Raw genomic sequence first — 17,042 nt, 5'->3', positions numbered from 1 at the left:
AGAAAGAAAAATATAACTGTGGCACAGTTCCCAATTGAGACAGCCAGGTGAATGGGTTCTTTGTTTATCTCTTCACACCTAGGAATAGAATTTATACTTCATATGGTATGCCTCAATAGGTAGTAAAACACCATTTCCAAGTACCTTTACACTTTTGCATGGCTACAAGCTGTCTTTGACAATTTCAGTTTGTTATTCATTCATTCCATTTTTTTCATTCACTTTTGCTTTAGGTGTCATTGATTTTACATTCCTGCTTTATTAAGTCTTAATCCTGGTTTATGAAGATTTGATGTAAACATATCATTTCAAACAGCTCAAGAATCTATCACTTTGGCATAACCCCAATCAACCACTAAAGTGGACCTCTAGGTCAAATATAACCAGTGTTGAAACTTCTGTGTCTTACGGGACACCTTAAATTAGGCATCTCCCTTTTCTAGGTTAGAGAGCAGACTAACTTTCCAAACATCAGTTAATAAACCTCGATGAGTTTTCCATAGACTCACTACTGATTTTGAATTGTTTACATTCTTGACCCTGAGAGTGTCAGTGATTACCTTTTTTATCTTTTATTTTCTCTCTCTCATATTACAGATTGAACCCAGAAATGCTTTGCCACTAAGATACATCTTCACCACATTAAAAATATTTTATAAATTTAGAAACAGGGTTTTACTGAGTTTCTTAGAGCCTCACTAAGCTGCTGAGGCTGGTTGGCTTTGAACTAGTGACCTTCCACCCACAGCCTCCCAAGACTCTAGGATTACAGGCATGTACCACTGTACTCAGCTTTTTATATTCTCTTTAAAGCAATCAGTCACAGATGTAAAAATTAAAATCACATTTACATCACTCTTTCCTAATGTAGTAATGCATTACCAACTAACATATTTTTTTAAAACCAATTTAATGAATGACTGCTGTTTTTGTTTGTTTGTTTTTTTCCTCAAGGGTTTATTTAGTCTGCTCTTTATGCCTTGATGAGGTGTCTTTTTCCTTGTTTTCAGAATATCAGTGTCCTCTGTTATCAAATGGGTCTATGCTAAGTGTGTTGAAAATTATGATTCTAAACATATCATCCATTCCTCACATTTCCAAGACTATTGGAGGCAGGGAAAAATGATATTTATAACCAACAAATCACTTTCAGTGCAAGAATAGTAGTAGTGTCCAACTTGGAATGTAATCCAGATGCTTCAATGGTAAAGTGGTGTCAGAACCACCAACCTAGGTTTTGGGGACCCTCTAAAGCACCATCTATGGCTCTGAATCTTTTACTCTCCTTTAAATAAATTCTTGCTCCTTGTTTATACAATCAAGCATTAGGTATGATTTTTTCTGTGTTTTTCTGTGTTTTGAAGCATAAGTAAGAATCCACTGGTAAGTCTTATTCATAAATGTGTTATAGTTTTCTTCTTAATATTTACAGCTTTAGCTCTCATATTATTGTGTAATATTCATTTCATGTTAACTATTGTACATAAATTCATATAAAACTAATATCACTTCTTTATACATGAATTTGCAATTATACCAATCTTACTATTGGAAGAGACTACTTATTATTATTGTGGAAGAGTCTACTTACTATTCTTGTGCAAGAATCTACTTAGTCTTCATTTAATTTCTCTGACAAACTTGTCAAAATTAAATTGACCAAAAGTGTGAGGTTTACTTTTATACTTTCACTTTTCTTCCATTGTTCTATTGGTAGATTTTATTCTCATATACACTAACTGAATATTCAAATAATCATCATGCTTAAGGTGATAGGATATGTCAATGTCACTGACATACTCTATGTCACAATAGAAAGTTTTTTACTTACTTTTATGAGACAAACAAAAACAACCAGTTAGAATAATACAAACATGAAATTTTTAATGAAAAAAAAGGGAGGGTTTTGTTTTTTAAACCTGATTGAACCCAGGGACACTTCTCCACTGATCCACATTCTTAACCCTTTTTAATGTTTCTTTAGAAACAGAATGCCTTGGAGTTGCTTAGGACCTCACAGAGTTGCTGAGGTTGTCTTTGAACTTCCTAAGCCAATGGAATTATAAATTTATGCCACCATGATCAGTTAACTAATGTATTTTTTTGTGTGTTTGAGGTGCTGGGTATTGAACCCAAGGCCTTGAGCATGAAAGGCAAGCACTCTATCAACTGAACTATATCTCTATCCCTAATTAATGTATTTTTAAGGATGAAGATATTGTTCATTCAAGTTACTGAAAATTATTCTCACTTATTAATAGAGTTGTTAGCTATCAGAAGAGTTTATTTTCATTCTAAAATTATCATTTAATAGTTTATGGTTTCTTTTTAACTTCAACTTAAACACATAACACATTTTCAGATTTATTGATATAATTACTATGCATATTTAAGGTGCATAATTTTATCTTTTGACATATGAACACATCCATAAACTAGCTCAATAATCAATTAATATACCCATTGCCCCAAAGTATTTTCTAGTGCCATTTTAATGTCTATCTACTGCTCTTTTATGCCACATTTTATTTAATGAATTTGATCTTATTTACCAATATTAATACTGGACCAGAATTAAAACTGTACAGATCAATGAATTGTTACAAAGGCAATATACTATATAACTACTAATTTTATCAAGAGACAGAACATTAATGATGCTACAGAAAAGTGCACTAGCCTCCTGTCTCCCTAGTGGTAACTACATCTGTTCTGTTTAAAGTATCATTTCTTTTAAAATAAAACAAATAAAAAAAAGAAGTGGGTTTGTTTGTTTGTTTGTTTGTTTATACAAAAAAGGGGGATGGTAAAATAAAGTAGCTCATTATTTGGGAAACCAAACCTGACCCTAGTCTTGCCTGATACTTTGCTGGTGAAGCAAATTTGAGGCATCAGAATGAAGATAGCTCACAATAAAAATGGATAGCTCAGAATGTCAGGGTTGATGTATTAAGAGTGCACTTATGAGAGGTTACCTGAGAAAAAAGGTAAAGAAAGAAAAAAGAGTGGATATGTGTTACTGGTGACAAGCTGGAGAGCTCAGATATAACAGGTCAGAAAGTAGAACAACAACAGGTTTAAGTTGCATGAGCAGTGCCTAGAGAGAAAGAAATTACAATGCTTGGGAGAAAAAAACAAAAAGTGTGGGACCTCTGGTAGAGCTCTAAGAGTAGAGAGCCAATTGTGTGGCATAGTTGTTTGATTGTACCATTAACTTTTGGTTCTTAGGGATTTCTAAATATGAGACCAGTGGTGTCAGTGTTATGCTGTCACAATATTTTCTGTCTTCTCTCACTTGGGATCCATCTTTATCTCATTTTTGCATCTTATATTTCCTTAGCAGTTTTTTCTTCCTCCTGAGATCCATTCTCATTCTCCTTCACCAGGTTTTCTTCTACTTTGTCCATTTTGCCTATTCTTCCACTGTGTCCTTCAGATTTTTGATTTTCAAGTATGCCACTTTTTTCTATACTTTTCACTGACATTGTTATGGGACTGGGCATAGGCTTGTGGGAATCATAGGTACCAGAACTTTGATGTAGGAGGCCTGTATTTTGGAAGGTGGTGGCAAATGCAGTCTAGTTTAGTGGTAAAAGCAGCAGTGGCAGCTACCTGTTGGAGCATTCTAAGAATATTATGGTATATGTCTATTCTATCAAAGATTAGAATTGATGGCTTATAAGGTATAAGTAAGTAGATAGTACCAAACCAATTTTCAAAGTGGCTAAAGAATTTTGCATAGCCTACAGAACGGTTTGACAATCCATTCACTAAACATGTTTGTAATTTTTAATCTTTTTAAAAATTGAGACATTTTGCCTTTTTATTTGCTGTTTTTCTTCCTGATGAGCATGCAACAGTGTACCGCTTTTAGTATTAACTTATCTAGGTTGTATTGATTTACACTCCTGTTTATATAATTATGTGGCAGTTAAATATTTACTCATGTGAAGTGGATTTAGAAACAACATTGACCATGCTTTACTCTTTTGGTATGTCCTTTTTCCTCAATAATATAACACCTCATTGATTCTGCCTTGTAAACCTTTTGCTACATATGTAGTTTCCCACTTCATGATCTACCTTTGATCACTGGATGTACATTAATCTAAAATTTTAAAAAGTGGCCTTCAAAGATATCAGTACAAAAAACGTACAGGGAAATATCTTAGAAATTGAATAAATGAGATAACTGACATTTGTAGATTCCCCATTCACGGTATTCAGATAAGCACAACCATATGTATTGTAAGGGGATGACCTAGGATATGCACAAAGGTTGAATGAAGTATTAGTTGGAAAAATCCAAAGCTCCATGGGCTTGGGATAGTTTTCATTGTTTGAGGCAAAACTGATAAGACCTGCTCTCTGGACATGGCTCACACCTGGGTTTGACTCTGTCTAATGAGCTTGCTTACATTTGATTGTCCACGAATTTTGTCTCTTCAGGATTTTGGAGACAGTGCATGATGCCACTCTTTATCTATCTCACATTTGTGAATTTTTAACCTTTATTCATCTGGCCCAGGGTCCCTTCTATTTTTTTATTCTTCTGTGAATGAAATTTCCTTTTCTGTAATTCTGTCAAATACAGTGTGTAAGGATAAGCTCATTGGAGGATTGGCCATCTTTTGTGCTATGGTTCCCAGATTCTGTGGTGTTTGGAACTTACAATCTGTTGCAATATCACCATGTTCTATAAAAATGTCTATCATTATGCTTTTGAAAGCTATATCGCCATTAGAAGAGAAACAGTTGTGATCACAAGGCAAGGAATACCAGCAGCCACTAGAATAATTCTTTTTAAGAGCCTCTGGAGGGAGTGTGGTTTTGCTAATATTTTTATATTAATCCTTTGTCATGATAATGAAAACATCTATAATTATGTAATAATGTGTTTCTATTGTTTTCAGCTGTTATTTAGTAGCAATAAGAATCCAGGGTTTTTTTTTTATTGTTGTTGTTTTGTAAGTTGAATTGACCATATGACTGAACTGAATCATGCTAAGGTGGTACGTTTTTATGAAATATTTTTTTCTAAAACTAAGTGGAATACATCTTATTATTTGAAGTGAGCAAAAGAGTAGGACTGACCTGATAGAAATTTCTCAGACTTTTATTTATTTATTTGTTTTAGAATGGCAGATTTCTTTTTGGCATAATGTTCTACTTGATCGAGAACATAAAATGTGCTGGCTTATGTTTCTTTCACCTCTTATTATGAGTGAAAGTGTTTGTATGTTTTGGTGGTTTTTCTTTTTGTTTCTAAATTGTAGGTACTGCTATTTGAGATTTCCTCCAATGTTTTTAACCTGGTCAAAGTAAGGGGTACTGTAGCTTTCTTATATCTCTTGCTGTCTTAATTTTTTTCTTTTCCCAAATGAGAAATAACAGTTTGAAAAGTGGATATTTTCAAGGTCACAAAAAAAATGAACTGTGTAAAAGTAGGAAAAATGGGAAGGAATGAAAAAGCCACCCAAGTGTGTGTTCTTGGTCTTGTGGCCAATTGAATAAGGTGGTGAGTTTCTACTTGAATGATCTCTAAGGTGAGCTGTCATTTGTGTAAATAAAAACTTGAAACAAGTCTTAATTTGTCTATGTCCAGATAGAACTGTTTTTCATTTCTAATTTGTATTGTCACTGTGGGTATTCATGGATCTCTGCACTTTTTACTGTGTAGTGTCCAGTGACATTGAAACCACAGTAAAATTTTCCTGTAACTTTAAAAAGATGTAACCAAAATATTCAGTAGAACATAATACAGTCAGTATAATAAATAATATATCCTGTTTAAATGGTTTTTAACCCTGTAAATAATGATATTTAAAATTTATTCTAAGAAATATGTGGCATATAGGATAGAAAATCTTCTCCAAAGTACCCATCTAATATTGTAGCAAAAACATCACTAATACATTTTTATAGTTATTTATCAGTATTATTTATTAAATTTCTTCCTGGCATATCATTGTCAGTTTTACTTCCCTGCTTAAGTTTTATAATATGTTAGAATTTTTTTTCTTTTTTGATACCAAGGATTGAACCAAGGGATGCTTAGCCACTATGCCACATCCCCAGTCCCTTTTATATTTTTATTAAAGATAGGGTTTGCTGAGTTTCTTAGTGCTTCACAAAGTTACTGAGGCTGGGTTTATACTCATGATCCTCCTCCCTTCTTAGTCACTGGGATCTTACACATGTGCCGCCATGCCTGACATATATTAGCAATCTTATGATTAATACTTTTTCCTCTTAGATTTTTTAAAAATATATATTTTAGTTGCAGATGGACAAAATATCTTTATTTTGTTTATTTCCATGTGGTGCCGGGGATCAAACCCAGTGCCTCATGCATGCTAGGCAAGTGTTCTACCACTGAACCACAACCCTAGCCCTTCTCTTAGGATTTTTTTTTATAACCTATGATTAATTTGAACACAAATTTTAGAGTGTATTTTGGGACTTACAATGTATAGATAAATGTAGACATTTATACTAGTTGCACAAAGGATACAAGAAAATAAACAGTCTGTGGTAAGGTTTTTTTTTGTATTTAGAAACCTCATATAATATTGACTCTAATCAAATTGAAATGTTAAGATGCAAATTATAATTCTCATAGCAACAACTAAAGATAGAATAGAGTGTCATTGAAAGACTAGTAAAGAATGAACTGAGTAGGATAGTTATTTAAGAAGTTTCATAGGCCCTGTAGTCCTAATGGTCCAAAATAAGAAATAATTCAAATGTTCTTGAATGTTGAAATGGACAATTTGTAGTGCATCCATAAAATATAATAGTAGTAATCAATACAAAGAAACACATTATTGAAACTCACACCCTGATTGATTCTTACAGATACAGTATAATTTAGCAGCTGGATTTAAAATTATACTACATGGTTTCAGGCAAAATGAAGGTATGGTAAAATATCCACTATAGTAACTTTCTTCTGGGGAACAAAAAGTTTTGTGGGAAAGAATATAGTTTTCTTGAGATGATGTAAATATTCTGTGCTAAAAAGCAGTGAAGGTTTTTATTAATGTGTTTGTCAAAACTGTACAGTTGATATCTGTGACATTCAAGATATGTACATATGATCTCACCAAAGAATGAATATACAAGGAGTGGGACTGGTCTAGGAAGTGGGACTGGTCTAGAAGCATAGAAGAAATAAGCTTCTTTGCTTATTTAATAAGCAGATGTTGAATCTAGATAACTGTTATAACATTCACTTTATTTATATACATTTTATATTTATGTGAGAAAACATTTCTCTGCTGGTTCTTAAGATCCTATTTGATTTTGGATATCATAGATGGAGAAAGTGATTTATTCTATCTTTTCAAAATATGTTCAATTTTAGATAATTTCTGAACATTTACATAAATGCTTTGTATGTTTTTTATATGTATATCATTTCAGTGAAAATTTTGAAGGTTATATTTGTGATAATTAGGTATATCAGAATAACAGCAACAATTTGTGATTTGGTTCAAATCTCAAGTTGTATATATTTATTCTTTTTTATATATATTTATTCTTATTTGGTGCTAAGGATCGAACCCAGTGCCTCACACATGTTAGGCTAGCACTCTACCACTGAGCCAGAACCCCAGCCCTCACTTTAGATTTTAATATTTTAATATTCTCAGGCATTTATCCATGTTCTAATACTTGGATGAAAGTCTTTTTATTTCAGTCACAATTTGGTAAGCATTCTATTATTTATTTGTTTGTTTGTTTGTTTGTTTGTTTAGTCTTCTCCATACTGGAAATGGAATCAAGTGGTGCTTTAACCACCGAGTTATAGCTTTATTTACTTATTTATTCATTTTATTTTGAGACAGGGTCTCATTAAGTTACCAAGCCTGTCTTGAACTTTCAATTCTCCTGTATCAACCTTCTCAGTTTCCAGAATTACTGGCATGCACCATAACACATTGCTTAAAACACTTTCTGTAATAATTTTCCCCAATAAAATTCTTTTCTGCAATTATATTGTTCATGAAATGCATTAAGGACTGCATCCTGTGCATGGTGTATTCTCACCCCCCCCCACCACACACACATATCTTTTGGTACCAGTGATTGAACTCAATGCACTTAACCTTTGAGTAACATCCCCAGCCTTATTTTTTTTATTTTATTCAGGTACAGGGTCTCACCAGGTTGCTTAGTGCTTCACTGTTGCTGAGGCTGGCTTTCAAATCGTGATCCTCCCTAGACACTGGGATTATAGGCATATGCCTCTGTGCTCAGCCTCAATAAGTTTTAACTGGGTTTAATGAGAAAAAAAATGACTGTCAAAGATCAATTTATGCAAAGGATATCAGTTAGACAATGAAGATCATTTGATTTGGATAATTGACCCCTAATGGTTCATGTATTATAGCTTGGTCCACAGGGTGTTGGATGTGGTGGAAATTTACAGGTAAGGCATAGTGAGTGTTGTTTAGTTCATTGTAGAGTAAGGACTTGAAGGAAATTGTGGATCCCTTGTGGTATTTAAGTTTAGTCTTTCCATGTTCTCCTGCCATAATGTGCTGCCTCACCTCAGGCATAAATCTTAAATACCAATTACTTATCAAGAAAAATCTCCAGAACTTTCATTCAAAATCAGATTTTTGAACTCCCATTTTTACCCCGTATACAGATTGCAGAATCACATCAGTTACACTTCCATTGATTTACATATTGACATACTCATGTCTGAATGGGAGTTCATAACCCACTTGAATCAAAGTGTGAAATATGATATATCAAGAACTATGTAATGTTTTGAACAACCAATTAAAAAAAAAGAAAAAAATAAGATTTTTCTTTTTATTAGTTGAATATCACAGGTACATTTTAAAGTTAGAAAACCCTGACTAACAAATTGGGTGAGTCTGAAAGCCAAAGTCATGACCAAGTATCTTACGTGTATTTGCAACACATTCAATAAAAGATGTTTGTTCAAAGAATTGGATTTTAGTTTTGCTACACATGCTAATTCTTCCAAATTAAAATAAAACAAACAAACAAACAAAAAAACTCCACTGAATCCTAAGTCCCTCTCTCCAGGAATATAGATTAAATTATTTTAATGAAATTTGGATTAGGGGAATTTGAAGAGCCTTTCAGGTGACTGTACACTTCAACCAGACTGGGAACCATTGGTTCACAGTTGAAAATGTACTAACTCTGTGGTTTCCATGTGTGTTGTGTGGATTTGCGCATTTTAGCCTTTTGGGGTGGTGGTTCTTAAAAAAGGGCTTTTCCATGTTGGTTAATAAATAAAAGGATGATTTTCTTACATACCCAGCTGTTAAAACAAACGGCTGATGGAGGAAATTTCTTCTCAGTAGATCTGTCTTGATCTCTTGTTTTCATACTAAGAAATTATTCCATGCAAACAATTTCTAGGTTTAGCATAGTTTAAAAATTATAAGTAGACTGCAAATAAAAAAAAGAATGAAAGAAGTTGCAAATATATTATGTGTGTTATGTACATTTTAACTATTATTCCATAATGAGAAATAAACAAATGAATCATTTACCTTCATTTCCTACACATAACCCAAATCTATTTACCTAAACTTTTCCCTATTTTAAAAGAGTCTTCAGTGTTCTCTTGAAAGTTTTTTAATAGTAAAAAATAGTAAAGGATGTGAAGCTAAAAAGAATTGTGCTTCTGTTACAAAGTTGTCATTCTTTAGTTCCACAAATTCCTAGAAAAGTTGCATGATTATTGTGGCCTAGCAAAATCTTTGAGTTTTTGAGTCAGGCTGTAGTGATTCTGAATCTCAAACCTGGCTAGCTTCTTAGAACACATGGTCTTATAAAATTTTATGAATTTAGAATAGTTACATAAATGTCATCTGAAAGAAAAGGAAAGGAATGGGGATGTGGCTCAAGCCGTAGCGTGCTCGCCTGGCATACGTGTGGCCAAGGTTCCATTCTCAGCATCACATACAAATAAAGATATTGTGTCTTCCGAAAACTAAAAAATAAATATTAATATTCTCTCTCTCTCTCTCTCTCTCTCTCTCTCTCTCTCTCTCTCTCTCTCAACAAAAAAAAAAAAAAAAGGAAAAAGGATATGAACTGCAAAAATAGCTCCAGTTTTTCATCCTCCCCTGTATCCAGGCCATTGACAATGTTCTTTTGTGTTTGTTCTTATTGACAAGTATATGTTTGCCAAGACTTGAATCTAGAATGGCTTATATATTACAGTATGTAAATGTACTGGTATAATGCCTACGCCTAAAATGTCTTGAATTCTCCCTGATTTTTTATTGTAAAGCCTAACATCTCAAAGTGAAGAAGCTCAGATTAGGCTTAAGAAGGAGAAGATGTCACGTGAATGAGAATGAAAATGCCACAGTGGACCACAGGGCTACCATATTTAGTAGCAGAGTATATGCCTAAAGGAGCCTGGATGAAATCAGAAGTATAGCCCAGCTAAACCCAGTCTAAATTGGGCTTACCCACTTACTGTTCATTTTAATCCTGAATCATTCTGTGTGGGATAAATTCTAATATTTGATAGCTCATCAACAAATATACCCGATGGAAAAAGGGTGCCAGAATTTAATACATGCTGATTTCAAATTAACTGAGGAGAAATAGGTATGAAGAAATACTAATTTTATTTTTCCTGATTTAATGTTGAAAGTCCTATTAAATGATTTTTAATTATGTAGACATGCATATATACATGAAAATATGTTACTAGTATTTAAACTCACATCATACTCTATACCAAAACAAAACAAAACAAACAAACAGCAATAAGAACAACAACAAAAACAGACAACCATAGCACAAATCTAGGGTGGAAGGCCCAATGGCAAAGTAAGAAATTTTAATCTCTTCTTTCACATCTAAATTTTAGTGTCAAAACATAGACAGATCTAAAGACATGAGGGGGGGAAGTAGGTTGACTTAGCCGGAAGGGGACTCCTTCTCCGGCGGTAGTGTTGATGTATTTGAGTTGCTGCTGCTTCTGCGACTGAGGGAACCGTAGACAGAAGGATGGTGTGCGAAAAATGTGAAAAGAAACTTGGTACTGTTATCACTCCAGATACATGGAAAGATGGTGCAAGGAATACCACAGAAAGTGGTGGAAGAAAGCTGAATGAAAATAAAGCTTTGACTTCAAAAAAAGCAAGATTTGATCCATATGGAAAGAATAAGTTCTCCACTTGCAGAATTTGTAAAAGTTCTGTGCACCAACCAGGTTCTCATTACTGCCAGGGCTGTGCCTACAAAAAGGGCATCTGTGCAATGTGTGGAAAAAAGGTTTTGGATACCAAAAACTACAAGCAAACATCTGTGTAGATGTATTGATGAAGTTACTGGCTTTCTGTGATTTTTCCTTCTGCTTTGAATTTTCAAGGCATAAATAGATGTTCAACTTAAAAATAACCTATTTCAGGACAGTGATTAAGTTTTAGCCAGGAAAGTTGATCAGTATTCATTCTTTTGCTCTCAAAATGTTCTAAACAGCAAAAACGTAACTAATATGTTCCTTTAAGTGGTAATTTTTCTTATGAGCATTTTTTAACTAAAGTGGCAAATTTAATGAAAAGGTATTTCTGAGTTCTGTATGCACTTTTTAACTTAACATTGTTTTATCTTAACCCTCCATCTACTCTTATTTATAGATATTTTAAAAGTGAGGAGATTATTGATACTTTACTTTGAACTTGGCATCCAGAATGAGAATTCATACCTCATTCCCTTACTGATGGCATAGTTCTTAAGAGTCAGCAGTCCCTTAATGAATTGTAGTTTCAGAGGATATTTAAATATTTGAGGCCACTTGATTGCTGAATAGTTCCTTAGTAATTAATTCAGACCCAAATCAAAGACAAGTTGGATTTGTGATTTTAAAAAAAAAATTGTTTTTGAAGTCAAAGTGCCAGTTCCTTTCATATCTGAACAAGAATACAAGGAGTACCTGTGTGTCCATATGAATACACTGGTTTTCCGAAAACATATTACACATATTAATTGCTTGAATTCAAATTGATATGAAAGCTATGAGAACGGTGTTCATCCATGTTGATGTGTATTGAACATGAATCCCCCCTCCTTTGGAAAAGCTCTTTGAAGCAGATAACAAACTTTCTTTTTTTAACCTCCTTCCCACCCTTCAAAGAAATAAATAGAGCAAAGCAAAAAAAAAAAGAAAAAAAAAAGACATGTGGGTACTTTCCCTTGAGTTCACGTAACACATTGTTTATAGTTTAATATCTTGAAGGAGTTGAATCTTACCCAGCAGCAGTTGGGATACTTTGCCTGCCATTGGGGACTCTCATCTCATACAAATTAATTATTTAAAATTTGGTTCAAAGAAGGGGATTTGAGAAGGAAAACATGTTTCCTCACCTCTGATAGGAATGGAGATTTCATTTCATTTCATGAGGTCATGGGAAACAGAATGCTCAGATACACACTTGCAGTGTGGCAGTCATTTTCCACATGTGTTTAATCAGTTCAATCAATCTGATTTCCCTGCTTTTTTTTTAAACATGTATCCATTTCCGTTCTTAGTTAAAATAACTGACCACCCTGCTCTGAAATTTCTTTTAATTTCACACTTTATTTTAACCTTTGTATTACTTTTTTTTGATAAATTATAGGTCAGATAAACTTGGGCAAACCCAAGGAACTACAATATACTGGAGGTTTGAAAAAAATGTCCTCAAAAACTAAAACCATTCCTGGTTTCATAGATTTTTTTTCTTACCAGGGATTGAACCAGGGATGCTTAAATATTAAATCATATCCTCAGCCCTTTTTTATATTTTATCTAGAGACAGGATCTTGCTGAGTTACTTAATGCTTCACTAAGTTGCCGAGGATGGCTTTGAACTTGCCATCTTCATGCCTTATCCTCCCATGTTGGAATTATAGGCATGTGCTTCATAGATTATTTTGAGTTTTATGCATGAAGGTATGAAAAACTCTTGTATTGTTATTTGTATATTTTAATGGAGAAAGAATTCTTATTGCAACATGCTATAATAATAAAATGCATAAATTCTTTAAACATTTGAATTTGAATTTATGATCAATATTTTTCTTTAGTGTTCTACTTCAGTAATATTCATCAGCTTTCTTTGGACCATTGGCATTTGCATCACTAGAGAGCTTGATGCATATTCAAACCTAGACTGCACCCCAGAAATACAGAATCACAGTCTATTCTTTAATAAATTCTTCAATTCATGGTTGTACACATTAAAATAGAGAAGCACTCTTCTAATTCATTATAAAATTCTCTTCTGAGAATTATGCATAATTTATCTTATAAAATATAAATATAACAAGATATATATTCTGATGTTTGCCTTAATTTTGCATTTTATTTCATGGAAGTGTAGTATATAGACTGATGTTTTTGTTCCTTGTTTATTTTGTATTTATTTCATTCTCTTTTGAATGCATTTTCTTTCCTCAAAGATAGGTAATACATTAGAGTACACCACTCTGTTGAATTATTGAGGTCACTCTCCTATGTTAGAGCCAGTTCTTCTAACTCTCATTACAACTTATGTCAAATTAAAATCATCAATTTATTACAACTTGTGACAAGTTAAAACTGTCAATTTATTACAACTTTTGTCAAATTAAAACTCTGCCAACCATGATCATAAGGTTGATGTTATATGTGTTTATTCATTTTTATTTCAGGAACCATTAACATTTAGGGATGTGGCCATTGATTTCTCTGAAGAGGAATGGAAATACCTGAATCCTGCTCAGCAGAATTTATATAGAGATGTGATGTTAGAGATTTATAGAAGCCTGGTCTTTCTGGGTGAGCATAAATTTCCTTCTAAATCCCTAATTCATTATCAATAGTTATTTTTCTTCCTTTGTAGAATATATCTTGGCAGCTTCCATTCCACATGATAAAATTTCAGATACTTCTTTTTAGAATAAAGATCGTGCATTGGTGTAGAAAAGAAAATGTTAAAGATTTTTCTTTTATGTTTAATCCATATTTTCTTTACAGTTTTGATAGTTCAAAGCAGTCCTCACAATCTAGAGACTGAAAATGCTTCCAAAGTATATTAGTGCTTCTCCCAGGAAAAACATTATAAATAAATAATTTTCTGGAATCTCCTGTTTTCTTTTTATTCCTAATTAAGAACCATCAGTAATTACAATGAGATTACCAAAATGTGTCATATTCCATTTTCCAATAAAGCCATCTTGCTGTATTTAAGACTGCCTTGGTCACTATTCTGTCCCAAGAAATAACTGTAGAATTTGAAAGAAAATTGACACTAATGATATATCCAAGTGGGTAGAAATCAATGAAAAAAATAATAAACTGTCAAAGAGGAAGCCACAGTTTAAAATGTTAATTGAGAAGCTAAAATTCAACAGAAATGTGTTATACAAACCTCGGTTTATTTATTTATTTGTTTGCATCAGTTAAGAACATACCCTGCCCTGTATTTACCATGCTTCCTAATTCTAGAAGCTCCTTCTTGTTCTCCAATAATCTTACTACATTAAAATTAACAAAGTACTCCCTAATGCCTTTGAGGATTTGCATTATCTGACAGAAGTTTATTGATCTTCCCGGGGTGGGGGGGGTGCACGGGAGTGTCACTAGAAAATCTGTGCATATGTCTGAATAATTCTAAGTTAATCCATTGTAATACATAATATTGTAGAACAGTTTCTCAAAAGTTTACTCAAATTTTCTTTTTTATCAGAGCTTTTTATACAGGCTTATATTGCATTTTCTTTGAAATATTTTTGCCATTTTATTAATAGCAATGATTCACAATGCCTGTTCCTTATGGCTATATATGTATAGCTGAGAATTGTAATTTCAATAGAATTTTTTAAGTAATAGTTATTAAAAATTTTGTGCGTTAAATTTTCTATTATTCTTGTGTCTCTTTCTGAGTTCCACTCTAAATTAGCTTCAGTGTTGTTTAGTACATTTTCTCACATTGGTGATGTTTTTTTTTTTTTTCATTTTTATATCCATATGTTATAACTGAATAGAAATATTCATGACTTCTTGCTTTAGGACAATATTAAATAAAATTAAAATACACATAATCCATATGCCTATTTTCAATTAAGTTATATATGCTTTTACATACTAGTTTAAATATTATCCCTGTTTTATTTATGATTTATATATAGTACTTTGATTGTTTACTTTGTTTATTTGACTATTCATATAACTTATCTAAATTTTATTATATAAATACATATAGATGTGTATGGATACTGCAGATTGAAATCAGGGTTGCTATAATACTGAGATACATCTCCAGTTTTATAGTTTTATTTTGAAACAGGTTTTTGCTAAGTTGCTGAAGCTGGTTTTATATTTCCATTTCCATTTCCATTTCCCTGCCTCAGCCTTCCCAGCAGCTAGAATTACTAGCATATTCATCATCTCTACATAAATGAATTTGTTCTTTTATGAAGGAGTAAAACATTAGCATTTCAAAGGTAGCTTACAAAGATTTCCACAATTCTGTTTATCTTTTATATATTTTTCAAATTTTAATTTTGATAAAAACCATTAGCTAACTTACTTATACTTAAACCTACAGCCTTACATTCAAATTGTTTTGTAACATATTTCTAGAAAGTTTATTTTTACACAAAAATAAAATTTGTTTAACCCCAAAACAAGTGCTCATGTGTCTGTCACCCTTCCATCTCAGACACCATTCCTTCTTGCTTGCCCTAAAATTGAGGGCTAATTATTCTCAGTTTTGTTACGTATGTCTTACTTATCTAACTTCATGTTGAAATAAAACTGTTGAATATTGAAGCTTTCATTATTTTTATATCAGGATACATTTTCTTTATTTTGAATGTTTAGTTATTTATGTACCCTGGATACTCTATACAACTTTTTAAGTAACTTATTTTTTCCTGCTAAAATAATATTGAATGTTTTATAGTTGTTTTGTGTTATTCTTAGCTTATTAAATCACTTTGTGGGGTATAGGGCCTTTTTTCTTCTACCATGGATACTTAACAACTGAGCCACATGCACAATCCTTTTTAATTTTTATTTTTGAGACAAGAGTCTTGCTAAGTTTCTAAATCTGGCTTTGAAGTCACATTGATGAATTTTTGGTTACAAATTTCCTTTGGAATCCCAACTAATTATAATAGAAAAAATTTCAGTATTTAATAACTATTAACATTTTTTTTGTTCTTTTTACCTGGTCCCTTTGGGATAATATTTCCATAAACTATTGAAAAGATTCTCTCTCTCTCTCTCTCTCTCTTTTTTTTTTTTTTTTTGGTGGTATAGTGAATTCAACTTGGGGGCACTCAAACACTGAGGCACATTGATTGCCAGCCCTAATTTGTACTTTATTTAGAAACAAGGTCTCACTGAGTTCTTTAGCACCTCACTGTGGTTGAAGTTGGCTTTAGACTCACAGTCCTCCTATCTCACCTACCTAAGCCACTGGGATTACAGGCATGCACCACTACACCCAGCAAGATTGACTCTTAATGTAATTGACTCTTAATGTAATAATACTTTTTAAAATTTTCTATTCCCTGTTTGCTATTCCAATACTATTTTGTTCCTTTGCATTAATTGGGGATGGATGTCCCCTAGTATTACTTGGTTGCTTTCAATCATGTTGAATTCCTTCAGTGTTTGCCTTCTATATTTGGAAAATATGATTTGTGCTACATGTGTACTTACTACTATTGTATTCTAGTAATTGACCACATTTATCATTATATTCTACTTTGCCTCTAATTATTTCTTATATTATCATCTGCATAATTTTGAATGTAATATTCTTTTCATCCTTTTGGTTTTAGTATATTTGTGACCTTATATCTAAAGGAAAACTCCTGTAGACTTAGATCTGACATAAGTACATATGTTTAGGTTTAATCTTATTGGTTACATTATGTGTTCTGATTAAATTTTTATAATAATTTATTTGTACTTAAATTACTGATGAGGAAGAACTTACTACTTTAAGCTTTTGAAGTTTGGGTTATTTCTTATAGTTTTTCCTACTTTTAAAAAA

At 32.5% G+C, this 17,042-nt stretch overlaps 2 protein-coding genes across 2 annotated transcripts in view; both read left to right on the top strand.

Moving 5' to 3' along the window:
• Positions 1–17,042, top strand: part of LOC113176526 (uncharacterized) — a 66,395-nt gene that overhangs the window by 38,596 nt on the left and 10,757 nt on the right. Inside the window, exon 2 of the mRNA XM_077796188.1 lies at positions 13,687–13,813. Within this exon, the coding sequence (XP_077652314.1) occupies positions 13,687–13,813 (127 nt within the window). The remainder of the gene's footprint in view (positions 1–13,686; positions 13,814–17,042) is intronic.
• On the top strand, positions 10,951–11,867 carry LOC113176525 (cysteine-rich PDZ-binding protein). Its single transcript, XM_026381002.2, has one exon. The coding sequence runs from the start codon at positions 11,020–11,022 to the stop codon at positions 11,323–11,325; it is 306 nt and encodes a 101-aa protein (XP_026236787.1). The 5' UTR covers positions 10,951–11,019; the 3' UTR covers positions 11,326–11,867.

The sequence above is a fragment of the Urocitellus parryii genome, chromosome 3 (assembly GCF_045843805.1).
Source record: "Urocitellus parryii isolate mUroPar1 chromosome 3, mUroPar1.hap1, whole genome shotgun sequence".
NCBI lineage: Eukaryota > Metazoa > Chordata > Mammalia > Rodentia > Sciuridae > Urocitellus > Urocitellus parryii.
This window is presented reverse-complemented; position numbering and strand designations above follow the sequence as displayed.